General features: G+C 47.2%; 1 protein-coding gene across 2 annotated transcripts in view; it reads right to left on the bottom strand.

The window, feature by feature from the left end:
- SUFU (SUFU negative regulator of hedgehog signaling) overlaps positions 1–27,658 on the bottom strand; it is a 132,786-nt gene extending 105,128 nt beyond the window's left edge. Inside the window, exons 1-2 of one of the 2 annotated variants that reach the window (XM_007963979.3) lie at positions 27,286–27,658; positions 22,300–22,434 (exon numbers count right to left, since the gene is read on the bottom strand). In XM_007963979.3, coding sequence (XP_007962170.1) covers positions 22,300–22,434; positions 27,286–27,467 — 317 coding nt within the window. In that variant the 5' untranslated portion in view covers positions 27,468–27,658. The remainder of the gene's footprint in view (positions 1–22,299; positions 22,435–27,285) is intronic. The other variant, XM_007963980.3, reaches the window with a different exon arrangement.
- Between the last annotated feature and the right edge of the window lie 118 nt (positions 27,659–27,776).

The following is a 27,776-nucleotide window of genomic DNA, read 5'->3' as shown; positions in this document are numbered from 1 at the left end:
CTGCAGTGAGCTATGATTGTGCCACTGCACTCAGGCTGGGCAACAGAGTGAGTCCCTGTCTCCATTAAAAAAAAAAAAAGATTTAAAATAGTAGACAAGGGTAAGGAGAAACTAAATGCCAGCCCAAGGTTATGGGCTGAAGGACTTAGGCAGAGTGGTGAGCCTGGCTGAGAGACAGGGAAATTGGGAAGTGAGGAATGCAGGTGTCAAACGTTCTTAGTCTCACGATCCTTGGACCCTTTGGAGGTCTCTGGGTGGACTTGGGTGGAAACTGCATGAAATTATTAACGTACTATTCCAGCATCCCAATAAGATGCCAGAGAGGAGCCCAGCGAAGTGGACGAGAATACAGGCTATGGAAGTCAACTGAGCCGATCAAATCCCAGCTCCACCTTTCTCTAGCTGACTGGTGGGCAAGTTAACTTCCATGTGCGCCAGGCTCCTCATCTGTAAAACTGGGAAAAGAACACTTATCTCACAGGGTGGGAGGCTTTAGTGGAACAGCACAGTGTCTGCCACCTAGCAAGTGCCCTTCCACAGCAGCTAGTGTGCAACTTTCCTTTTCTTTTTCCTTTTTTTTTTTTTTTTTTTTTGAGACGGAGTCTCACTCTGTCGCCAGGTTGGAGTGTGGTGGCACGATCTCGGCTCACTGCAACATCTGCCTCCGGGTTCAAGCGATTCTCCTGCCTCAGCCTCCCGAGTAGCTGGGACTATAGGTGCCTGCCATCACGCCCAGCTAATTTTTGTATTTTTAGTAGAGATGGGGTTTCACCACATTGGCCAGGATGGTCTTGATCTCTTGACCTCATCATCTGTCCACCTCGGCCTCCCAGCTAATATTTGTATTTTTAGTAGAGATGGGGTTTTAGTAGAGATAAAGTCTCACTCTGCTGCCCAGGCTGGAGTGCAGTGGCATGATCATGGCTCACTGCTGCCTCAGCCTTCCATGTTGGCCAGGCTGGTCTCGAACTCCTAACCTCGTGATCCACCTGCCCAGGCCTCCCAAAGTGCTGCGATTATAGGCATGAGCCACTGCGCCCGGCTGCAACTTTGCTTTTCATAGTACTTACTCAAAGCAAACTCTGCTCATCGTTTATCCTTTAAAGTATCAGCAGATGCCTCCAGCTTCCCCAACTTCTGGGCTCTGGGTCTTAATCAGCCCAGTCCTTCAAAAGCTGCCCGAGTCTTTCAGCTTTGCCCAATTTCCTGACCTTGGGTCCCTCCCAGAACCTTCTAACCAGACCTGAGAGTTCCTTTGTGTGATGCTTTGAGTCACAGTCATTACAACAGAATTTAGTCAACAACTACTAAATAAACAACTGCAGAGATTTTTTATTTATAATTCACAATTACTGGTACTTTATTAGACATTTGAAAATGGTGTTGGGTGACAACACAAATACTACTGTACGTAGTAAAACTTTGTAAAAATAACTTTTGAAATATGTTTATATGGTAATATTCTGATATAGCTAAGCTTTTTTAAAATCTCCAGTTATAAAAACAAAATAAAATAATAGAAAAGAAAGAAAACATAAATCTCCAGTTATATTTAATCAATTTTGTATAATCTTACAAAAAAAAAAAGAAAGGAAAAAAACCACATCAGCCAAGACTGCACTCTCTCTCTGAGGTGGGAGTCCAATAAGGCTACAGTGCAGCAGCCACCTTTGAGTTGCAACTCTGGGTTAAAGGTGCTTTCTTTGCACTATACAACATCCAACCAGATTCATGGAATGCATTTGCCTCACTCAAGTAGACGGTTCCTGAGATGTCTTGCTGGGAGCCAAAGATCATGTTCCCACAGCATTCCTCAAGTTCAAAAACAGTGGCTCCCGGCCCTGATTCGGCTGAGAATCCAGCCAAACAAACTTTTCCGGCTCCCAACACTTCAGGCAGCTTAACTCTGTCCTGGGCTTTCAGTGAGCAAAGGATTTCCTGGAATAAGACACTGAATTTTATTTTATTTTATTTTATTTTATTATTATTTTTTTTTTGAGACGGAGTCTTGCTCTGTATCCCGGGCTGGACTGCAGTGGCCGGATCTCAGCTCACTGCAAGCTCCGCCTCCCGGGTTTACGCCATTCTCCTGCCTCAGCCTCCGGAGTAGCTGGGACTACAGGCGCCCGCCACCTCGCCCGGCTAGTTTTTTGTATTTTTAGTAGAGACGGGGTTTCACCGGGTTAGCCAGGATGGTCTCGATCTCCTGACCTCGTGATCCGCCCGTCTCGGCCTCCCAAAGTGCTGGGATTACAGGCTTGAGCCACCGCGCCCGGCCTGAATTTTATTTTTATTTATTTTTTGAGACAGGGTCTCACTCTGTTGCCTAGGCTAGAGTGTAGTACCATGATCACAGCTCACTACAGCCTTGATCTCCTGGGTTCAAGTAATCCTCCCACCTCAGCCTCCCAAGTAGCTGAGACTACAGACACATGCCACCATGTCTGGCTAATTTTTTTTATTATTTGTAGAGATAAGGCCGCACTATGTTGCCCAGTCTGGTCTTGAACTCCTGGGCTCAAGCAGTTCTCCTACCTCAAGCAGTTCTACCTACCTCCCAAAGTGTTAGGATTACAGGCGTGAGCCACTGTACCAGCTAAGATACTGAATTTTAGAAATTCCAAGCCAAGGGCAGCAGATCCTTTCTTGCAGGGTGGTAAAAGCTCACAGTCAACCATCCCCTGCTGGATATCTGTTGCACCTTCTTCCGTCTACTCCCAACCACCCCCAAACTCAAAGGTCAGCCAGTCCCCAGGGGAACCCTAAGCTAGCCTGGAGCACTACAGGAATTCTGGGCCAAGGAAGAAGCCTAGTGCTTGGGTTTCTTGGCATCAGTATGGTAGCTCCCACTCTTGGCTTTGGCTTAAAGCAACACCTTTACAAAGGTCTTCTTAAAAACAAAAAAAGACAGGCTAGGCCAGTGGCGACAAGATCACAATCTGATTTGGGAAGCGAGGTGCCCTCTGTGCCTAAGTGTGCAGCATGGGGACTTCTTGCTGACCCAAGAGGCAAGGCATCTGCCTAGGGGCCTTCTGTCCACCCACTCTCCTCCAGAACTCTGGGAACCCAGCCATCCCAGAAGATCAAGAAACCTGAAACAGGGCAATGGGAAGAAATAAATCTTTTTGGCATTTCAGTTCCCCAAGGGCAAGGACTGTACTTTTTGTGTGTTCTGTACATGAATACATCATGTCATGGCTGAGCAATGCTAAATGGTAATAATATTCCCACTGCCACCCAAAGAGATAATCAAGGTGAGACATTCAACAAGGTAAGACGGTATTAAAAAGCAATGTGCCTCCCTCTTAGTCACTACCAAAGTAGATTCAAATATCTTCATGGCTTTGAATGTCATGATGTACTATAAATAAAAAGCAATGTGCCTCCCTCTTAGTCACTACCAGAGTAGATTCAAATATCTTCATGGCTTTGAATGTCATGACGTACTATAAATATACATATATATATCTTAATGGCATTTCCTTTGAGCCATTTTTGCTACTATTTCCTTTTTGGGGAAATAAAACCGTCACTCAACTCAGTTCTCCTGTCTTCATACTAGAGCTGAGGTCCCATACTGGAATGCTTCCTAAAACCCCACTCCAGCCTCCATCATATCATGCTTTTTCTTTCCTCATTAGTCAACAAATAATTTATTGAATGTCACATTCTTTACATCGCCTTCAAACTCTGCAACCTCATCTTGTTCCACTGTTCTCCTCTCTCACCAAGCCCCAGATGTACTGGCCTTTCTTTTCCTTAAACACCTCAAGGTCCCTGCTGCCCTCACGGCCTTTATACTAGCTGTTTCACTGCCTAGGACCTTCACCAGGACTCCCAGCATTGTACAACTCCAGGGAGCACCAATTGCACATAATAATGTGAACAGTGGCCCTAGAGTTGTACAATGTGACAGCCCTTGCTGCCACCTGTCTTTGAGGTCTCAGTTCAAATCTTCAAGGAAGCCATTACTGATTACTAACAGTATCCTCCCTACCCACCTCAACCTCTACTTCTACCTATGTAAGTTCCCGAGTACCACCCCTGCTTTTTTTATTTTATTTTATTTTATTTATTTTTTGAAGACAGGGTCTCACTCTGTCACCTAGGCTGGAGTGCAGTGGCATGATCTCGGCTCACTGCAGCCTCTGCCTCCTGGGCTCAAGCGATCCTCCCACCTCAGCCTCCTGAGTAGCTGGGACTACAGGCACGCACCACCATGCCTGACTAATTTTGTATTTTTTGTAGAGATGGGGTTTCACCACATTGCCCAGGCTGGTCTCGAACTCCTGGCTCAAGTGATCCACCCACCGTGGTCTCCCCAAAGTGCTGGGATTAGAGGCATGATGTCACCACACTTGGAGCTCTGCTTTATTTTCATTTTTTTTACGAGACAGGGTCTCCGCATGTTGCTCAGGCTGGAGTGCAGTGGCTATTCACAGGCACAATCCCACTACTGATCAGCACAGGAGTTTTGACCTACTGGGCCAGTTCACCCCTCCTTAGGCAACCCGGTAGTCCCGTGCTCCTGGGAGGTCACCATATTGATGCTGAACTTAGTGTGGGACCTGACTGGCACAGTGCATAATAGCCCAGAACTCCTGAGCTCAAGTTATCCTCCCACCTCAGCCACCTGAGTAGCTGGGACCCTGCTTTATTTTCAACACAGCACTTGTACTATCTAAAACTACATAACATTTTTACATGTTTCTCCAGTAAGAATATAAGATTCATGAGAGCAGAAACCTTGCCTGCTTTGCTTTCCATGGTATCCCCAGCACTAAGAGAGCACCAGATATTTAGGTAATGTGCTCTAAAAATGTACGAACACAGGCCAGGCACAGTGGCTCATGCATGTAATCCCAGCACTGTGGGACACTGAGGCGGGTGGATCACCTGAGGTCAGGAGTTCGAGACCAGCCTGGCCAACATGGCAAAACCCCGTCTCTACTAAAAATACAAAAAACTAGTTGGGCATGGTGGTGCGCGCCTATAATCCCAGCTACTCAAGAGACTGAGGCAGGAGAATCGCTGGAACCTAGGAGGCGGAGGCTGCAGTGAACCGAGATCGCGAGATCACGCCACTACACTCCAACCTGGGCAACAGAGCAAGGGTCCATCTCAAAACAAACAAAATAAATTAAGTGCTTGCCACATACTAAGCACTGTGCCAGTTGCTGGGATGGGGGTACTCCCTCACCTTATAATGCAAGGTTCAGGCCAGATACGCCGGCTCATGCTTATAATCTCAGCACTTTGGGAGGCCAATGCAGGCAGATCACCTAAGGCCGGGAGTTTGAGGCCAGCCTGGTCAACATGGCAAAACCCTGTCTCTATTAAAAATACAAAAATTAGCCAAGCGTGGTGGTGTGCCCTGTAATCCCAGCTACTTGGGAGGCTGAGGCAGGAGGATCGCCTGAACCCAGGAAGTAGAGGCTGCAGTGAGCCGAGATTACACCACTGCACTCCAGCCTGAGCGACGCAGCAAGACTCCGTCTCAAAAATAAAAAATAAAATAAAATAAAATAAAGTAAGGTTCAGACAATTTTTCCAAAATCACACACTTCCTCCCACAGAAAGGCTCTGAATCCTATGAAAATGCCCTTGGAATGTCTCCTCTCCCATGGGAATAAGGGTCCAAACTGAAAAAGTGCTCTTGAACAAGCTAAAAGCTCGGGCTTGGTGCTGGGCCAGGAGAATTCTCTGTCTCCAGTGGTGAGAATATTTTTCCAACAGTCGGAAAAACCCCAAAGCAAGAGCTTCCTCCATTTTATTCATTTGTTCAACAAATATTTGCTGATGTACTGGAGAAACATTAATGGATAAAGCAGATTTCCACCCCTATCTTCAGGGAGCTTATGTTCTAGTTGGGAAGGAGGGGGGACAGACAATAAACAAGACAAATAAGTAAGTAAGTAAAACAGGTTAGATGGTGATTTAAAAAAAAAATTTATTGAAGCATAATAGACATTGCAGAAGTGATATATGTTTTAAAGAAGAAATAGGCTGGGCACAGTGGCTCACGCCTGTAATCCCAGCAATTTGGGAGGCGGAGGCAGGCAGATCACGTGAGTTTGAGACCAGCCTGGCCAACATGGTGAAACCCCGTCTCCACAAAAAATACAAAAATTAGCCAGGTGTGGTGGCACCTGCCTGTAGTCCCAGTTACTTGGGAGGCTAAGGCAGGAGAATCGCTTGAGCCCGGGAGGCGAAGGTTACAGTGAGCCGAGATTGCACCACTGCACTCCAGCCTGGGTGACAGAGCTAGACTTCATCTCAAAAAAAAAAAAAAAAAAAGGGCCGGGCGCGGTGGCTCAAGCCTGTAATCCCAGCACTTTGGGAGGCCGAGACGGGCGGATCACGAGGTCAGGAGATCGAGACCATCCTGGCCAACATGGTGAAACCCTGTCTCTACTAAAAAAATACAAAAAAACTAGCTGGGCAAGGTGGCGGGCGCCTGTAGTCCCAGCTACTCGGGAGGCTGAGGCAGGAGAATGGTGTAAACCCAGTTGGCGGAGCTTGCAGTGAGCGAAGATCTGGCCACTGCACTCCAGCCTGGGCGACAGAGCGAGACTCTGTCTTTTTAAAAAAAAAAAAAGAAAAAGAAAAAAATGAAAAAGAAGAATTAGGCTGGGTGCAGTGGTTCATGTCTGTAATCTCAGCACTTTAGGAGGCAAGATGGAAGGATCGCTTCAGTCCAGGAGTCCGAGACCAGCTTGGGTAACATAGTGAGACCCTGACTATACAAACATATAAATTTTTTTTTTTTTTTTTTTTTTTTTTTTTGAGACGGAGTCTTGCTCTGTCGCCCGGGCTGGAGTGCAGTGGCCGGATCTCAGCTCACTGCAAGCTCCGCCTCCCGGGTTTACGCCATTCTCCTGCCTCAGCCTCCCGAGTAGCGGGGACTACAGGCGCCCGCCACTTCGCCCGGCTAGTTTTTTGTGTTTTTAGTAGAGACGGGGTTTCACCGTGTTAGCCAGGATGGTCTCGATCTCCTGACCTCGTGATCCGCCCATCTCGGCCTCCCAAAGTGCTGGGATTACAGGCTTGAGCCACCGCGCCCGGCACAAACATATAAATTTTTAAAAAGAAGAATTAGGCAGGAAAGGGGGATACTGCTTTGTGGGGGGAGGGTGCAGGATTTCCTCTTTAAATAAGGAGGTCAGGGAAGGCCTGATTGAGAGGAGATATTTGAGGTAGGGTCTGAGGAGGTGAGGTAAGGTATGAAGTTATCTGCAGGCAGAACTTTGCAGGCATAGGGAGACTAAGTGCAAAGGCCCTGAGGTAGACGAATGCCTGGCACTTCAGAGGGAAAGCAAGGGGGGCAGAGTAGGAAGAGCAAAGCAGCCAGAGATAAGGCCGATTGAAGAGAGTACAAAGGACCTTAAAGGTGATGGCCTTTGGCCTTTACTCAAGCGAGACAGGAAGCCACTGGATGGTTCTGAGCATGATTCATGAGATGACTGCCCACTGGCCCTGGCTGAAGAAGGTCTAATTCTGAAGGCTCCCTGCTCAGCGACCGTCTTCCTTTTGGGCCTTTTATCTATGCAAGACCACTGGTTACAGGAATGAGAAATTGCCAGCTTGGCTCAAGGAGGGTGGGAATCCAGCATGTCTGCAACCTGATATATGGGAAAAGTTAGACCAGGAAGACGAGAGGGTTAGGGCAAGCCATGGTGTTGCCTGTAGGTTTTCACTACATTTTTCCTCTAACCAACCAAGCTTTGTCAGAAGCCTTGAAGAGTCAAATCCATCACAGGCCAAAAGCACAGCCAGCCAGTTCGATCCCCTGGGACTGGGAGCCTGGGCCAAGCCCCATTCTCTAGTAGTTACTCCTCCCCATAGCCATGGCCCTGGGCAGCCTGACATCATGTTGAAAGGCTTGAGGTCAGAGTAAGGGAAACTGGTGGTCGGAGGCAGGGCTCCAAGAGGTCCCAGGTATCACATGAGGGTTAGTACTAGAAAAAGTACTAGATTGGCCTTCCTGTGGCTAAGCTGATTCTATGACCAGGGACTCTAAAAGCCTGAGTAACATAGGAGTAGGAAGGAAAGGGATCTTTGAGGGCTACTATCTTTTACTAACATGCTACGGGCCTGGAGTCCAGTGAACTATACCTCTCTGAGAAGCTGCTGTGAAGCTATATCTCACTGACAAATGGATAACTGTCTCAGCCTCAAACTCAGGCCTGGTCACATTTCTGAGCCTCAGGACTCCTTCTTGCCAAGAGCCCTCCACTAGACCTCAAGCCATGGACTGCAGAAGAGGAGACAAAGAGGCACCAGGTGATAACCTAAGGCTCTGAAGCTGTATCAGGCCCACCTCCCCACAATGTCTTCCAGCTCAAGGACCCTTCAACCCAATGAGGACCAGGACCAGGTTTATGTTGCTTGTTACTACAAGCCTCATGTCCAGAACTGTGTCCCAACGATGACAATCTACATAGCAGATGAATGTCTGGCCTTCCAAAGAAAAAGAGAGGCCAGCGATCAACGATAGATGGGAACTAAGTGTGTGTGTTTACCTACAACCCAGTGCTAGGAAAGGACAGTGGGCCACCCCTTCTCTAGATCTTTAGATCTAGTCCTGCTGCAAACTTACAGTATTATTAAGTTATTTGACTTCCTGTGTGACAGAAGGTCTCTCATAAGCCCTAAATGGTAGCCCATTTGTTTCAGGCAATTACCTGAAAAGGAGCTCTGGGCATTTGTGCTTATGCCTGTGAACCTTCTGTGTCCCTCGAGTACGAGGACCCTGGGACACTCTGTAAGCCAATCTCAGTCCTCTGTACTCATGCACCCAAGAAAGGGGGAGGCTCGTGGTATTTATCTCCAGGTGACATTGATCACCATATCTTTACTGTTTTAAGGGGAAAATAACAATAAAGGCAACAACTGGAACAACACAACCCCTCAGGACAGTTACCACCATGTGTGATAGTAAAGCTGTGATCTGAGAAGTAGGCAAACAGCACAGTTAGTACATATACTACCTAAACCACTCTTCACTGCTGTGAGACGTCAAGGAGGAAAAACAGGAATATCGTTAATGTAACATGGCAGTGGATAAGAGCCATCTTCCCAAGGAAATGTGCTGTTTTCAGAATGTAGAAACCCTAGCAACAGTGGGCAAGGTGAATTCAGACAACAGCATTAAGTAGGCAGCAGGGAAGCCTCAGAAGATGTTAAGTCCTCACTAAGAAGATGAGATGCATGCAAAGCAAAACCCTGCACACAACTGGGATAGCATCACTCCCTAGGAGTTATTTACAGAAATCATCATAAGAATAGACATAGAATTGTATAACAAAAGGTGATAGGATTATGAGTAATTGTTTTCTCACATTTCTAATTCCCAACATTTTTAGTAAAATGGTTCAACTGTCTTTATAAGTGAAAAAAAAAGCAAATTTACAACTAAGACGTTGGATAACAATAATGAATTTAACAGCAAAAGGTCGGGCCAGGAAAGTTTTAGACATTGTCTTCTTGATGCTGGTTTAACTATGAGAGTTTGAGATCTGGTTGGGGCTTCAAAGGAGCATGGTATACGCATTTCCCATCAAAGGCAAGGTTAAGCCCAATAGGGTATGGAATGGACAAGTCTGCATATCAGTCTTTCTATAGTCTGTACTGGAGGACAGAATCAATCTCAAACCTTGGGATTGAGGTGGCAGATCTCAGTACCAGCTACACTTTATGGAAGACACCATCATTGGAGAATATAAGGTAGAGAACTCATGAGCCAGTCCCATGAGTGGGACTTAGCCCTGACAGTGACTTAGGAATTCAGAGGTAGGCCCAGCACCTACTCGGGATCTAACACATTTAATGGCTTGAGAAGTGACCAAAAGGAAACTATGCCAGAAAGCATAATTAGCCCCATGGTCTGAACCCATGATGTGAGAAAAAGGTATGTATGGGTAAGAATGGGGAGTGGCTGGAGGTTAGGAAGAAAAACAAAGATATGTCACCAAAGAAGATATACAGATGGCAGACAAACATATGAAAAGATGTTCAACAGCATATGTCATGAGAGAACAGCAAATTAAAACAATTAGATACCACTCCACACCTATGGGAATGGCTAAAATCCAAAAAACAGACAATAACAAATGCTGGTGAGAACATGGAACAATAGGAACTCTCATTCATTGCTTGTGGGAATGAAAAATGGAACAGCCACTATGGAAAATGGTTTGGCAGCTTCTCATAAAGCTAAACATAGTCTTAACATATGATCTAGCAATTACATTCCGTGGTATTTATCCAAATGAGTTGAAAACGTATGTCCACACAAAAACCTGCATATAAATGTTTATAGCAGCTTAATTAAAAATCGCCAAAAAATACTGGAAGCAATCAAGATGTTTTTCAAAAGGTGAAAGAATAAACTGTGGTACGTAACAAACAATGGAATATTATCAAGTGATAAAAGGAAAGGCGCTATCAAGCCACCAAAAGGCACAGCGGAACCTTAACTGCATATTACTCAGTGAAAGAAGCTAGTCTGCAAAGGTTACATACTATTTGATTCCAACTCTATGACCTTTTGGAAAAGGCAAAAACTACAGAGATAGTAAAAGAACCAAACAGTGGTTGCCAGGGGTTTAGGGGGAGGGAGGAATGAACAGGTGGAGCACAAAGGATTTTTAGAGCAGTGAAACTAGTTTGTATGATGCTGTGATGGTGTATACATGACATGCATTTGCCAAAACCCAAGAACTGGCAAAGCGTGGTGACTCACACCTGTAATCCCAGCACTTCTGGAGGCCGAGAGAGGCGGGTCACTTGAGGTCAGGAGTTCGGGACCGGCCTGGCTAACATGGTAGAACCCCATCTCTACTAAAAATACAAAAAAATTAGCTGGGCATGGTGGCAGGCGCCTGTAGTCCCAGCTACTCAGGAGGTTGAGGCAGGAGAATCACTTGAACCCAGGAGGTGGAGGTTGCAATGAGCTGACATCGCACCATTGTGCTCCAGCCTGGGCAACAAGTGCGAAACTCCACCTCAAAAAAAAAAAAAAAAAAAAAAAAAAAAGAACTGTACAACACAAAGAGTGAACCCTAAGGTAAACTATGGACTTAAGGTAGTAATAAGTATCAATATTGGTTCCTCAAAGATAACAAATATACCACGCTAATGCAAGGTGTTAATAATAGGGGAAACTATAAGTAAAGAGAGAGGGGGATAGATAGGAACTCTGTACTATTGGCTCAATTTTCTGTAAGCCTAATACTGCTCTAAAACATAAAGTCGGCCGGTCGCAGTGGCTTATATCTGCAATCCCAACACTTTGGGAGGCCGAGGTGGGCAGATCACCTGAGGTTAGGAGTTCAAGACTGGCCTGGCCAACATGGCAAAACCCCCTCTCTACTAAAAATACAAAAATAGCTGGGCGTGGTGGCGGGCACCTGTAATCCCAGCTACTCGGGAGGCTGAGGCAGGAGAATCACTTGAACCCAAGAAACGGAGGTTGCAGTGAGCTGAGATTGTACCACTGCACTCCAGCCTGAGCGAAAAGGGCGAGACTCCAGCTCAAAGAAAAACCCACAAAAAGATAAAGTCTGTTGATTAAAAATAAATCATTAAAGGAATTTTTAAAATTTTAAATGACTATCTGCATTGATATAAGGACTACTGAGATGCTGGGCACATCCCTGACCACAGAAGCAGCAGCATGACCATGGGAACTTGTCACCTAAGCCAGAAATTTTTATGTTTTTAAAAGTTGCAGACTTTCCTGGCAACTTACTGTAAATGACTACAATAAGGTTGCAGAAGTCTTTTTTTTTTTTCTTTTTTTTTGAGACAGAGCTTCTCTCTTGTTGTCCAAGCTGGAGTGCAATGGCATGATCTCAGCTCACTGCAACCTCCGCCTCCTGGGTTCAAGTAATTCTCCTGCCTCGGCCTCCTGAGTAGCTGAGATTACAGACACCCGCCACCACGCCTGGCTAATTTTCGTGTTTTTTTAGTAGAGACAGGGTTTCACCATGTTGGCCAGGCCGATCTTAAACTCCCGACCTCAGGTGATCTGCCTGCCTCAGCCTCCCAAAGTGCTGGGATTACAGGAGTTAGCCACCACACCCAGCCTGGTTGGCAAAGTCTTGACTTGAGAGATGACACCTGTCACCTACTGTCCCGTTTTACCCTCCTGCCATTATCCTGAAGGACTCTTTCTTTAAAAGCTGCTTCCAGGTCGGGCACAGTGACTCACACTTATAATCCAAGCACTTTGGGATGACTTGATCTCATGAGTTTCAGACCAGCCTGGGCAACATGGCAAAACCCAATCTCTACAAAAAATATAAAAATTAGCCAGGCATGGTGGTACGCGCCTGTAGTACCACCTACTCAGGAGGCTGAGGTGGGAGGATGACTTGAGCCTGGGAAGCAGAGGTCGCAGTGAGCCAAGATGGCGCCACTGCACTCCAGCCTGGGCGAGAGAGCCAGGCCCTGTGTCAAAAATAAATAGATAGATAGATAGATAGATAGATAGATAGATAGATAGATAGGCAGGCAGGCAGGCAGATAGATAGTTTCCACATCTAGCTCAACATTTCCCCCCAACAAAGCACTTCCTGGTTAACTCTACTCAGTCATGGTCATTTCATTCCATTAATCCAAGGTAACTTTGAATTTAGCAGCATAATTTTGAATAGAATTCTCCAGCTCTCTGCAGGAGGTAGAAAAAAGAGGTGGTGACTACTGGATCCAGACTGCCTGGGTTTATATCCCAGCTCCAGCATTCACTGGCTGGGCGGATGAATTCCTTAACATTTCTGCATCTCAGTTTCCTTATGTGTAAAATAAGGATAATAACTCCTACACCATAGAGTTGTTCTGAGGATTAAAGGAGTTTATATAAAGCACTTAGAACAGTGCCTTATACAGAGTAAGGGCTATAATTGTTTGTAATTATTATTATATGTTTAAAGTGTCTTGGAACCAGATAACAGGATGAGGGGAGAGAGCCTCAAAGTCACAGGGAGACAGGAAGCTGCTCCCAGTCCCAATCCTCACTGCCGTCTTCTTTCTCAGGGACCTCACCATCTCCTACCAAGCACATGCTGCATTTTTAAGGGCAGGCACTCGGTCAGATTCTTCATTGTCTCCACACTCAAACACATCATCTTGTCCAATGTTCTGCCTGTACAGGGGTCTCAACATAGCTCTACTGGTGGGTGTGCTGCACAGCCTGGTCCTCTGTGTTGAGAGCTTGGTAGGCAGGACAGCAAGCTGCAAAGTTAGTTGGATGGGTGAGGATACCATTCCTCAGGGCTGAGATCATAAAGGATAAGATCCCACCAGACACATCTCAGAAACAACATCAGAACTGAACTATTGAAACAAGAAATGGAGCTACACTGAATACCTCAGAGGCAAGATACATGAATGAACTCAGGAGTCAAGGGCCAAAGGCCAGAGTTTGGACCCCTGAATCAGAAAGGTGGATAAGAGACAGGCTAGCAAACCCAGACCCAGGACATGAAAGGTATGGGGAATAGCATTCGAAATAGAAAATAGCACAGCCTGGAAGAGGAGAGCCCAAAAGGGTGGGCTGAACAGGGGAAAATCCTGGGACTGAGAGACCAGATTGCATCAAACCCATAAAGGCTTCTAAGTCTCTTGAGGAAGAGAAGGAACTTTCCCAGCACTGACCTACCTGGCACCACTCTGGCCTGGTAGTCACAATACCACACCACTCAGTTTTTTTTTTTTTTTTTTTTTTTGCGGGGACGGGACAGCATCTCACTCCTTAACCCAGGCTGGAGTGCAGTGGCGAGATCTTGGCTCACTGCAATCTCTGCCTCCCAGGTCCAAGCGATTCTCCTGCCTCAGCCTCCCAAGTGGCTCGGATTACAGGTGTATGCCACCATGCCCAGCTAATTTTTTTTTTTTTTGTGATGGAGTTTCACTCTTATTGCCCAGGCTAGAGTGCAATGGTGCAGTCGCGGCTCACTCCAACCTCTGCCTCCCGGGTTCAAGTGATTCTCCTGTCTCAGCCTCCCCAGTAGCTGGGATTACAGATGCCAGCTACCACGCCCAGCTAATTTTTGTATTTTTAGTAGAGACAGGTTTCGCCATGTTGGCCAGGCTGGTCTGGAACTCCTGACCTCAGGTGATCAGCCTCCCAAAATGCTGGGATTACAAGTGTGAGCCACTGTGCCCAGCTACAGGCTTTTTAAAAGTGAGTTTAGGCCACCACAGAGGCTCACACCTATAACCCCAGCATGAGGTCAAGAGATCGAGACCATCCTGGCCACCATGGTGAAACTGCATCTCTACTAAAAATACAAAAATTAGCTGGGCGTGGTGGCACGCGCCTGTAGTCCCAGCTACTTGCAAGGCTGAGGCAGGAGAACTGGTTGAACCCGGGAGGTGGAGGTTGCAGTGAGCTGAGATCATACCACTGCACTCCAGCCTGGCAACAGAGTGAGACTCCGTCGGATCACGAGGTCAGGAGATCGAGACCATCCAGGCTAACACGGTGAAACAATGTCTCCACTAAAAATACAAAAAATTAGCCGGGCATAGTGGCAGGCGCCTGTAGTCCCAGCTACTCGGGAGATTGAGGCAGGAGAATGGCACAAACCTGGGAGGCGGAGCTTGCAGTGAGCCAAGATTGTGCCACTCTACTCCAACCTAGGCAACAGAGCAAGCCTCCATCTCAATAAAAAAAAATAAAAAATAAAAAAGTGAGTTTAACTGGGTCAGCTGGACAAGTTTTTTCCCAACTGTTGAGGGACTCTCTGAATTGGAGAATTTGTAACCCTTACCCCATGAAGGAAGAAACAATCCATGCTGTAAATGAAATGCTTAATAAAGGACGAAGCCATGCACCCGCAGGCATCTGCTGGGAACCCCTACAATACAGGTCTTCCTGTAGCTACAAAAGAAAAGAAATCCCAGCACTTTGGGAGGCTGAGACGGGTAGATCACCTGAGGTCAGGAGTTTGAGACCAGCCTGGCCAACATGGTAAAAATCCCAACTCTAGTAAAAATAAAAAATTGGCTGGGCATGGTGGCACACACCTATAATCCCAGCAGAGACTGCAGTGAGTTGAGGTCGTGTCACTGCACTCCAGGCTGGGCAACAAAGGAAGACTCTATCTCAAAAAAAAAAAAAAAAGAAAGAAAAGAAAAGAAAAGAATAAAAGAAAGAAAGGAAAAGAAAAGAAATTCTCCTCAACTTTAAAAATTCACAGATTCAGAGATTTGGGGCCTGAACTCCAACCCTAAGTGACAGCTTTGGCCTCAAAAAGGGTTCTAGAGAGTCCCTGTTGGGCCCTGCCACACTGGGCCAAGACCAAGGGAGCCTCACTCTTGCTTGGTGGTCCTGATCCCCTGTTCTTAGCAGGGAACTCTACCATCTCATGCAAATAGTCATCCTGACACTGAACATCCCTGAGAGGAAAGGCAGAGGGACCAGGCTTCAGGGAGGTGTGCCCCGCAATGAGCCTGCAGAACACTTCTTCTAGCCTGCTAAACTTAGCCAGGGCTGGGCCCAGTGGCTTAGGGAGGCATTCTGGTTGCCAGCCTCATGAGAGCTCTAGGAGAGCAAAGGTCCAACCAGAGGAGGGACCAAGCTCCCAGTACCGATGTGTATGGCAAAGAAAGGACCTCTCTTGGAAGCGACATGTTAAAAAGTTCCTGCAGGCCAGGCAGGATGGCTCACGCCTGTAATCCCAGTACTTTGGGAGGCTCAGGTGGGTGGATCACCTGAGGTCAGGAGTTCGAGACCAGCCCAGCCAACATGGTGAAACCCCGTCTCTACTAAAAATGCAAAAATTAGCCAGGCGTGGTGGCACGCGCCTGTAGTCCCAGCTACTTGGGAGGCTGAGGCAGGCAAATCGCTTGAACCTGGGAGGTGGAGGTTGCAGTGAGCTGAGATCACACCATCGCACTCCAGCCTGGGTGACAGAGCAAGACTCCATCTCAAAAAAAAAAAAAGTTCCTGCAAACTAAGCTTTGAGGAGGAAAAATTAGCATTTCTCAACTGCAGGAGACCGAGGCCACACTAAACAACAAGCAGAAAAGTTAATCTGTATCCAGTGTTTTAATAAATAACTCATGCGGGTGCAGAGCCCAGCTAAGAACATGAGGGAAAGGGAGGCTCTCCACCAACCAGGTGGAGGCAGCCCTAGAAAGCCAGTCAGCGGCAGTTCCAGCGCCCAAGGAGGGTGCAGAACTGCTCCAAACTCCACTGGACATGAACGCCAAGAAGTCGCATTTGTGGGACAGAGCCTAGATCTCCCATGGTGGTGAGGCATGGGCACGACCTATGCTTTTGGGCTAACTCCACACAAAGGCTGTCTTTGGAACCAGCCCAACATGTACAGCAGACGACCTGCCCTGAGAAAAATCCCACCAGGGAAGTCTGCCTGAGTTCTCAAATGCACTCTCCAACTACCCAGCCTTCCAGCCTCGGTTAGGGCCCTGTAGGCTCTGTCCAGCCAGAACTGTTGGTGGTATCAGGGGCAGCCAGAAATCCTCACAGAGAGTGATGCTGAAACCACTTCTACAGCCACACAGATCCCCCCACATTCCAGTCCACAGCTGCCTGGCCATAAAGGGGAAGGTCAGACTTGCAAGCTCTGACAGCACTTGGCAGCACCTCCCAAGTCCCAGGGAAGAGTCCCAAAGGACAGTCTCTCTACTCAGGTCAGTTGGGAACAGCCTTGAGGTTCCTAGAGAAGCACTCTGTTCTCTCCTGTGGCTGCCTGGACCTGGAATTTGTTCTATGTCTCCAACTTCAGAAATGGCCTAAGAATCTTTTGATCGAAACAAGTGCTTTATTGCCTGGTTTCCTTTAGTGAATGTGAATAAGGAAAGAACTTGAATGAAAATGGCTATCCCAAGGCTTATTAAGTCATTGTACTCTTCATCCCTTTTAGGGTTACCAGGGTGGGCATCCCCTCCTACCCCTGAAGCATGCCTGCCAGGAGCAAGAAGAAATGCAGAGGACCCCTCACTTCTGCCTGTCCCTACCCTCAGCAGGTTGTAAGGAGAAGGAAAGATCATAATAGGAGGAGGTACACAGCAGGCATTTAATAAACGCTGTTGCCAGGAGCAGTGGCTCTTGCCTATAATCCCAGCACTTTGAGAGGCCAAGGAGGGAGGACTGCTTGAGTCCAGTAGTTCCAGACTAGCCGGGGCAACATAGCGAGACCTCGTGTCAACAACAACAACAAAAAATTAGCCAGGTGTGGTGCTGCATGCCTGTGGTCCCAGCTACCTGGGAGGCTGAGGTAACAGGATCACTTGAGCCAGGGTGATTGAGGCCGCAGTGAGCCGTGACCTTGCCACTGCCCTCCAGCCTGGGCAACAGAGGGAGATCGTCTCAAAAATAAAAATAAAAATAAATGTATATCAGTTTTAAAAAGGAGAGGATAACTTAAAAAGAACATGAAATAAATAATGCTACAAGTGGTGACAATTATGAATGTGGCACCAGAAGATTTTGAAATACTGAGCTAGAAGGTTTTTCAAGTCCCTCTCACTCCTAAAAGCGCTGTTGGTATCGTATAGCGTCAGGCTGCAGATGGCATCCCAGGCCCCTTCCTACAGGGTTCCTCTCAAACTTTACCTCCTCCCTGCAGCCTCTAGCAATTCAGCAGCCTGATTAGAAGTTACTCCCTCTGCTCTGCTTCCAGATCATATTTTATACCCATGGACTGTAGCATTTATTACTCAATACAATAACAATCTTTTTATGTTTATCTCCCCTCCAGAACATGAGCTCCTTCAGACAAGAATTATGTCTTGCTATTTTATCCCCAAGACATCTATTATGATGTTCTATGTCTGATACAAAGTAGGTGCTTGATGAACGTGTGCTGAAAAAATGAACCAATGCTTTTGCTCTTTTCTTGCTGAAGAGAAGACACAGACAGTGGAAGAAGAATTGCTGCCAGAGATCCATTTGCCATCATTCCCACCCAGCACCTCTTAGCACTTAAGCTGGATGGCACAACACTTGTCTTTCTGACTTCAGCTTTGAGTACTAATTTAAACGAGGATTCATTAAGTCATTTTAAAGAGGTCCCACCATTATGAAATGTGTGGAAAATCACATTTTTCTTCAAAAAGCTTAACAGGATCAAAAAGAAACCAGTCATCCCAGTACATGGTCAATTATAAAGGTATCTATTTCTGTTTTATTATTTGTCTTTATTTACTTTTTGAGATAAGGTCTCGCACTGTCAGCTGAACTGGAGTGCAGTAGTGCAATCATGGCTCACTGCAGCCTCAAACTCCCAGGCTCCAGTGATCCTCCCACCTCAGCCCCCCAAGTAGCTAAGGCTACAGATGCACACCACCATGTCTGGCTAATTTCTGTATTTTCTGTAGAGATTGGGGGGTCTCACTATGTTGCCCAGGCTGGTGTTGAACTTCCTGGGCTCAAGCGATCCTCCTGCCTCGACCTCCCAAAGTGCTAGGACTATAGGAGTGAGGCACCATGCCCAGCCTATAGAGGTACTCTTGACTTTTGCAACATAGACCAGAACTGGGTAAATATCTGAGAACATTCCTTCCATATCCTTCTAGTGCCAGGATGTAATACTGGAAAATACTAGGCTTGATTGGTGACATGAAAACCCAAATAGAGGCCGGGCGCGGTGGCTCACGCCTGTAATCCCAGCACTTTGGGAGGCCGAGGTGGGCGGATCACGAGGTCAGGAGATAGAGACCATCCTGGCTAACACGACGAAACCCCGTCTCTGCTAAAAATACAAAAAATTAGCCGGGCGCGGTGGCGGGCGCCTGTAGTCCCAGCTACTCAGGAGGCTGAGACAGGAGAATGGCGTGCACCTGGGAGGCAGAGCTTGCAGTGAGCCGAGATCGCGTCACTGCACTCCAGCCTGGGCGATGAGCAAGTCTCCATCTCAAAAAAAAAGAAAACCCAAATAGAGGTTTCACTCTTGTCATAAATGACATATGAATACAAAGTGCTGTACCATGTAGAAATGAAACACATGTAAGAGGGTAGTATTAAACCAGAAAAAAACAATAAGGAATAAGGTCCTATTTCAAATTAAGAGGTTGCCCCTTCTGAAATATGAGGCTTGCTCAATCACATTCTTCATGTTATTTTGGGCCTTGGGCCTATACCTAGCAGGTAGACTGGAAGAATCCTTAAGCCACATAGGAAATGGTATTCTTTTAACCAAAATAAATCTGTCAACAAAAAGGTACAGGCTAGCTGCACTAAATACTCTCTGCAGGTTCTTATTAAAAATATAAATTAAGATCCAGCATAGTCCCTTTACTCCCCACATCTGTTTGCTATTCTATCTCCATTATTAATACTGTAATGCTGGGTCCCCATTCAGGCAAGATTAATTCCCTGTTCCCAAAGCCTTCTGCTGACACTGCAATGAATCCATTTGGAAGCCTGTAAAGGCAGCTGCAGACATTGTTCCCAACACGTGACCAGTGAGGAGATGAAACCTGGGCCTCTGAGTTTAACAAGAGAGATGAGGAAGTTGGGTTAGGCCGGTGTTCAGAGAGGTGGAATAGCCCAGTGGTTAAAAGCTCAAACTCTGAGGCTGAATGCAGTGGTTCACGCCTGTAATCCCAACACTTTGGGAGGCTGAGGCAGGAGGATTGCTTTAGCCCAGGCATCTGAGACCAGCCTGGGCAACATAGTAAAACCTTAACTCTACAGAAAATTTGAAAACTTAGCCAGGTGTGGTGGTGTTTGCCTGTAGTCCCAGCTCCTTGGGAGGTTGAGGTGGGAGAATTGCTTGAGCCCAGGAGGTTGAGGCTGCCCTGAGCCATGATTGTGCCACTACACTCCTGCCTGGGTGACAGAGCGTGACCCTGTTTCAAAAAACAAAACAAAAAAGCTCAAATTTTGTACTCAAACAGCCCAATTCAATCACAGCTCTTTTACCCCTAGATCTGTAACTTTGAGCAATTCATTTAACCCCTCAAGAGACTCACTTTTCTTATCTATAAAATAGAAATAATGAGAACCTGATAAGATTGTAAAGCATTTAACACAATGACATGGAAGATAGTAAGTACTAAACAAAGGGGAAAAAGGCTATCATCATCTTCTTTATGATACTATCATCATCTCCAGAATTGGTCTCTATGCTAAAAGGCAGGACAGGAGGAGTCCTGCTACTCTTTCAACCTGCCCAGGTTAAGCAGCCACCACCAAGACAGAACAGACATGGTACAAGGGGCAAGAAAGTACAAAAGGCAAAAACCAGAAGAGGATATGACAATACAAATAAAATCAGCTCTTGATTAACCAAGCAATGAGGGGGAGGGAAAACTACATTTATTTTATTTTTAACTGACAGAATACGAACATAGAAAGATTACTTTAGGCCGGGCGCGGTGGCTCACGCCTGTAATCCCAGCACTTTGGGAGGCCGAGGCGGGCGGATCACGAGGTCAGGAGATCGAGACCATCCTGGCTAACACAGTGAAACCCCGTCTCTACTAAAAAAAAATGCAAAAAACTAGCCGAGTGCGGTGGCGAGCGCCTGTAGTCCCAGCTACTCGGGAGGCTGAGGCAGGAGAATGGCGTAAACCCGGGAGGCGGAGCTTGCAGTGAGTTGAGATCCGGCCACTGCACTCCAGCCTGGGCGACAGAGCGAGACTCCGTCTCAAAAAAAAAAAAAAAAAGAGAGAGATTACATTTAAATTAAAGAAACTGTCCATCAAAAGAATATAAACAGAAAAAAACTTTATTTTTTATTTTATTTATTTATTTATTATTATTATAATTTTTTGAGATGGATTTTCACTCTTGTTGCCCAGGCTGGAGTACAATGGTGCAATCTCGGCTCACTGCAACCTCTACCTCCCAGGTTCAAGCAATTCTCCTGCCTCAGCCTCCCTAGTAGCTGGGATTACAGGCATGTGCCACCACACCTGGTTAATTTTGTATTTTTAGTAGAGACAGGGTTTATCTATGTTTGTCAGGCTGGTCTTGAACTCCTGACCTCAGGTGACTCGCCTGCCTCGGCCTGCCAAAGTGCTATGATGACAGGTGTCAGCCACCACGCCCAGCCTTATTATTATTTTTTTAAGACACAGTTTCACTCTGTTGCCCAGGCTGGAGTGCAGTGGCACAATCCCAGCTCACTGCAACCTCTGCCTCCCAGGTTCAAGTGATTCTTGTGCCTCAGCCTCCGGGGTAGTTGGGATTACAGACACATGCCACCATGCCTGGCTAATTTTTTGTATGTTTAATAGAGATGGGGTTTCACCATGTTGGCCAGGCTGGTCTTGAACTCTTGATCTCAAGTGAGCCACCTGCCTCAGCCTCCCAAAGTGCTGGGATTATAGGCATGAGCCACTGTGCCCAGCCAAAAAAAAAATTTTTTTAAATATAGATGGTAGCTTATTGGGGTACATGATATAACTGCTCAAAAGGCAAGAGAATACATTCATTAAGAGTATGAACTCTAAGTTGGGCACAGTGGCTCACAACCATAATTCCGACACTTTGGGAGGCCGAAGTGGAAGAACTGCTTGAGCCCAGGAGCTTGAGACCAGTCTGGGCAACATGGTGAAACCCTGTCTCGACAAAAAAATTACAAAAATTAGCTGGGCATGGTGGTACTTGCCTGTCATCCCAGCTACTTGGGAGGTTGAGGTTGGAGGATTACCCGAGCCTAGGAAGGTCAAGGCTGCAGTGAGCCACGATCATACCACTGCACTCCAGCCTGGATGACAGAGTGAGACTTATCTCAAAAAAAAAAAAAAAAAAAAAAAAAAAAAAAAAAAAAAAAAGCATACAGGGCAACAAATGGAAGCAGACTAGGATAAAAAAAATAAATACAGGTTAAAAGGAAGTAGGTAAGATAGATAAAGGGATGAGAGAGGGACAGATTTGTGATAAAGCAAGTATAAAGTCAACAGTAGAATCTGGGTTGTGGGTATATGAGTGTTCACTATAAAATCCTTTCAACTTTGTTTTATGTTTACAATGTTTCATAATAAGATAGGGGAATAAAAGGAAGTAGACACAGAAGCATCTGCCCAAGTTCTGAGTCATAACCATGCTACCCTTCCCGTCCTATGAGCCCAAACTCCAGGGCAAGCTTAGAAACACCTGATTTGGGAACTCCTGCTCATCAAGACTTTCCTGAATCAGGTAAGCAGGAATCAGGTGTTAACAATGACCACCTTGGCATGAGCAGACATAGTCAGAGGGCAGAAATGCAGAGGTTCCACTGACAAGTACCAAGCTCACAGCACTATGACATTGTCACCCCTGCTCAGGAAAACCTCAGGAATAAGGCTCTGGATAAAGAACAGGTGGCACACACTCACTCATGGACTCTGTTGTCGCCATAGAGATCACTCAGGCCGAAGCTGATGTAGTGCCAGTGTTCAGGGATGTTAGCAGAAGGGCTCCCCACATTCCTGTACATGCTAACATAGTCCAAGGGGTCTGGGCCACCCAACCTGCAAAAAACAAAACACAGGGGTGTCAGTGTGAGCCTGGAAATCAGACAATGTCAAGCTAAGGCGCTCTACTTTGTAAACCTAAAGGCCCCATCCTGGAGGAACCTGTGTGAAAGGTAACTAAAGAGAGGCCACATCTCTTCAGGATGAGACCAAGAGATGGACAGCTAAGGCTGCCCAACTCTGCAAGCATAAGAAGCTCCCTTCTCCTACCCCTGAAAGACTAGACCTCTTTTAGACATAAAACAGACTGGGTGGTTGTCCATTTTGCTTTCTCCTGTTTCAAATTACTGATCCCAAGCGAGACTGGCAGGGATTATCTCTCTTCTGTGGTGCTTGTATACATGCAAGCTTCAAGGCAAGAGGTATATCAGTCAATCAATTGGCCTCTGTTGAAATACAATCCCGAGCATCCCCAATGGGCATTGTTCCTGGAAGCAGAGGCTCTGCTCCACTCCAGCCTCTTAGACAGCTAATTCCTGAAAGACTATATTGTGCCCTTGTTAATTACAGTTTGTTCTAAACAAACCCGAAGCCTCTAGTCCGTGCAGACACCAGCCTGCACCACATAGACCAAAGCTGGTCTCTTATCACTGCAAGTGACAAAGGCCAAACTTAGGCTTAACTCAGTTCTGCATAGAGAACTGCAGCAGGAGTCAAACTGTGCCCTGTGAGCATCTGCACCCAGAAAATGATCCCAGGAGAGACTGCCACCTCAAAGGTAGAGCTGGGACGGTAAATGATTTGGGGCCTCTCAGGACCACATTAAATTTCCCCCACCATTCAACTGAGAAGGAGCTGCAGAAGAGATTCAGTTATTATCTCACTCCGAGAATATAATACAATAAGAGTTCCCTTTAGTAATTAGTGCTTTAAAAAAAAAAAATCCTGTTTTGGCTGGGCATGGTGGCTCACACCTGTAATCTCTGCACTTTGGGAGGCCGAAGTGGGTGGATCACTTGAGGTCAGGAGTTTGAGACCAGTTTGAGACCAGCCTGGCCAACATGGTGAAACCCCATCTCTACTAAAGATACAAAAAATTAGCCGGGCATGGTGGCAGGTGCCTGTAATCCCAGCTATTTGGGAGGCTGAGGCAGGAGAATCGCTTGAACACCAGAGGCAGAGGTTGCAGGGAGCCGAGATCACGCCACTGCACTCCAGCCTGGGCGACAGAGAGAGACTGCGTCAAAAAAGAAAAAAAAAAAATTCCTGTTATCCTTTAGAATGGATATGAAATTTTGGTAGCTAGAGAAATAGACCAAATAGAAACCAGTGGAAGGAAGTCTGCATTTAGCCCACAAACACGGCACTTGAGCTGCCACAAACATCTGACCACTCCATAGACTGCAAAAGCTTCACCTGCCCCTGGGACATCAATGGAGTACACTTTTCAACCAGGATAGCATGCTGGCGGAAAGCTAACAACCAAATAAAAGACACGTTACAAGTGATCCCAGTCAATGTTGCCAACACCAGGCAATTTAAACACTATTTAAAACCAGTAGGTCTTGTTTCATCCTCTTTTACCAGGATATTATTTGCCTTTGTAGAAATCCCTATTCTCTGCTAGGAAATGCTAAGTTATTTATAGAACTTCTAAGAAAGTTGCTACAAATAGCTTAGCATCTCAACTGAGGAAGATGGACAACTCTCCATGTCTGCCTTAACTCTGATTTCAACAAATCATTTGACTACTACAACCGGTTGGATTTAGAAAAGTTTGGGGCAAAGGAAGAAAGAAAAGAGTAGAGATCCCCGGAAAGACCCCATTAGAGCTACAGAACTCCAGAGCAGATGGGAGCCACTACAGGCCCCAAACCTGCTCCAGTTTCCTGCTGTAAATTTCTAAACCTGCCCTGCTACAGCCTAGGTCCATCCCGCACCGAGCTGCAAAACTGCGTTCACCATTCTCTGCTCCATCTGCAGCATCCCTGAAGCCCTCTTTCTCACCAGGTCTCCCACAAGGTGTCACATCAAGGAGAGAAGCTTAACCTTAAAACTACAACTGCAAGGAACTACCAAGAGTCAGACAAAATTAACCCTGTCCCCAAGCAGAGTATTCTGTTCTACTACCCAGAGGCCAGATGAGTATGTGGGAAAAAATCATATTTTACACTTAGCAAATGATGTTATCCAAGGTCCCAGGGCATCCCTCAACTTAATTCCTTCAACACCCAACTTCTCTCGGCAGGGCAGTTGCAGGACTGAAGTGGGCCATGAGTACAGGTTCTGACTCTCTGCTTTAATCCTTGCTCACCAAAGTCTCAGCTTTCAGTTAGAAAGCTTTCAGTTAGTAGTCCCCACTACTCAGGGATCACTAGCCACAGAGCCACCCTGCTATTGCAAAATGAATCCCAAGCTACCCTGGGCCACAGACAGACCCAGACAGTGTGGGTCAGTCATCCTGCTAGAAACATCGTGGGATCCCAGATGTGAGGAATATAAATGAATTTCAGGATCTTATTTTTGCAAACCCCTCCGCATCTTAGAAAGTACCAGTCACTGATGGCTGGGCGCACTGGCTCATGCCTGTAATCCCAGCACTTTGGGAGGCCGAGGTGGGTGGATCACTCAAGGTCAAGAGTTTGAGACCAGCCTGGCCAATATGGTGAAACCCTGCCTGTACTAAAAATACAAAAATTAGCTGGGCATGGTGGTGTGCGCCTGTAATACCAGCTACTTGGGAGGCTGAGGCATGAGAATCACTTGAAACCAGGAGACAGAGGTTGCAGTGAGCCAAGATCATGCTACTGCATTCCAGCCTGGGTGACAGAACAAAACTCTGTCTCAAAAAAAAAAAAGAGAAAGTACCAGTCACTGTGCTGTTTCTCTTTATATTTTTCTGCATCTAGGCAGGGCTTTCACAAAGTGCTGTACAATCCCTTTTCTTCATTATCACATGTTGGCCCATCTCTGAAGATACAGCTGTTAACAAGCTTGCAGCAGGAAGGGAAAAAAAAATTGCCCTTAGTCCTTTGCAAACACTATCATACCTTTAACATGCAATTCTATCCTTTATGGCTACTTGTGTGACATAAAAATAGTTGCCTGAATCTGTGTAGGGATTTCTCCTCACACTCAAATGAGGCCTGAACAAACAGCATGGCAGAGCCAGGCCCACTTCCTTTTTTGTTTTTCAAATAACAGAGACAAGGTCTGGCTATGTTGCCTACACTGGTCTTGAACTCCTGGCCTCAAAGGATCCTCAAGGCCTCCCAAAGTGGTGGGAATATAGGCATGAGCCACCGTGCCCAGCCCAGGCCTACCTTTCTCATGACACATGACAACAAGTTCATCACAACACATAGTTAAATATAAAGGCACAATGAGAATGGGTCATTAAGCTAGCAAGAGCTGCTTTCCACTCAGAAGCACTCTTCAACAACTCCTCTCAACCAGAGAACTGTCTGCCAGCCAGAGAGGACTGTGACACCAGTTCTACCTCCTCCTGGCTACTCCAACAGAGGAGGCTGTTCCCTACAACCCTTCCTAGACAGCAGGTGGCTGGTCCCCAGGCCCTCCACGCTGTTGGCCTCTTGGCATCCTCCCGTTGACGCAGGCAGCTGGCCTCAGCCCTGCACAGCCTACTGAAATCCATGTCCAGGGGAAGTAACAGGTTTTCACCAAGAGGGAGACTCAGTTCTAAAAGGAGAGGTAACCGGCAAAGATGTCCACTTGCCCCTTCAGGTCTACCCTTTGGCTACACCCCAAGCAGCTGCCGAACATCTTTCAGGACTCACTGAAGATCATCTAACACAATGCCGGCATGAATGTGGTCCTGGACAGTTTCAACCAGTATCTGTTTTGGTCCAGCAAGACCATGAGGACAGGTTCTTTTCCAGAGTTCCCAGAACATCTGTTTTGCCCAAATGCTGCAGGAAGAAACAGGTTGCAAACAGGAATGAGAAATTAGAAAAGACCATTCCTACACCCTAAAGCTACTTGAGGGTTACTCTCAGCTCCCCGGAGAAACTGCAGGCCATGGTCAAGAAGCTCCTCTTAATGTCCCACTGCACAATTCCTCCCTGCTGGAGTCCCAGGGTCTCCATCATTTATTTCCAAATGGAGGTGGGAAGCTGTGGTCCCTTTCAATCCTAAACCAAACCATGGTTCTCTCTACCTAATGTCCTAAAGCAAAGCCGCTGCAGAGCTAGGAGGAAGCTCTGCACGGAGAAAGAGAACAGTGCAGAGTAAGCAAGAAGTTTATCAGGAAGAGCTGCTCCGTCAAACTTCAAAAGCAAAAGCTTTACCCTGATACGACGTCTGAGCTCATCGGGAAGGTATCAAAAGGAGACCTCCTCCTCATCTCTCCACAAGCACCAGGCCCTCATCTTTGGCCCTCCTACCTCCAACAGGAGAGCCCCGGGCCCCCCGAACCGCCCCCCGCCCGCCATCCTATGCAGTCTCTTGCCCTCTGAGCTTCTCCGGCCTCGCTCCTCCAAAACCCTCTCAAACGCTCCCCAGGCTCCGCCTCGCCTCTCCCATCCCACTTCTGCCGCCCCCGCTTGGCTTCCCCTCGCCCACTAATGACCCCCTACAGGCGCCCCCTTTTCACCACGTTTACAGTTCCCTCGCTCATGCCGTTCCCCCCTCTGCTCCTACACACACCCCTAGTCCTCACTCTATTCTCCTAAACCCGGTTAACCCTTCACTACCCACAGGCTCCGTTAACCCCTTTGTCCCCATTCCCAACTTGAGCCTTAACTCGTTCCCTCGCAGCAGGAAGCCCTCCTTCCAAGTGCTTTAACCGTTCTCTACCCCTCCTCCCAGCCTCCCACAAATTACTTCGCCCTCGACGCTTTAACCCTTCCCAGCCCGCGCCTGTCCGTCTCCCCGCGGCCCAGAGCATACCAGTACTTGACGATAGCGGTAACCTGGAGCGGGTTCGGCTGGTCAGGGTAAAGGCGGCGGCACTCTCCGTAGATGGCGTGCAGTCCCGGGGGAAAGAGCGAAGCGAAGGCTGGAGGGGCAGTAGGGCCAGGGGCCGGGGGTGCGGTGGGGCCGGGGGCGCCGCTAGGCCGCAGCTCCGCCATCGGGGCGCGTAGGGCAGGCACTAGGAGAACCGGAGAAGGCAAACGAGGGGGAGAGCACTGACGGGCCAGCGGGCGGACACGGTGGGTGAGACTCCCCGAGGCGATGGGGGCGGCAGCAACGTCTAGCTCCGCGCCTGCGCACGGCGCACTGTCCGCCCAGGCTGTCGCCGCCGCGGAGTATGCCAGAGGGTGCCTCGGGGCGGCGGGGCGCTCAGAAAGGCGGGGCGCCGGCGCGCCCTATCCAAGCACCCATTGGCTAGTGTCTGTGCTAGTCACAGGCAGGGACGGCGTGACTTGACAATAGGCCCC

This window comes from Chlorocebus sabaeus, chromosome 9, assembly GCF_047675955.1.
Source record: "Chlorocebus sabaeus isolate Y175 chromosome 9, mChlSab1.0.hap1, whole genome shotgun sequence".
NCBI lineage: Eukaryota > Metazoa > Chordata > Mammalia > Primates > Cercopithecidae > Chlorocebus > Chlorocebus sabaeus.
Note: the sequence above shows the minus strand (reverse complement) of the source record. Positions and strands in the feature narration are given on the sequence as shown.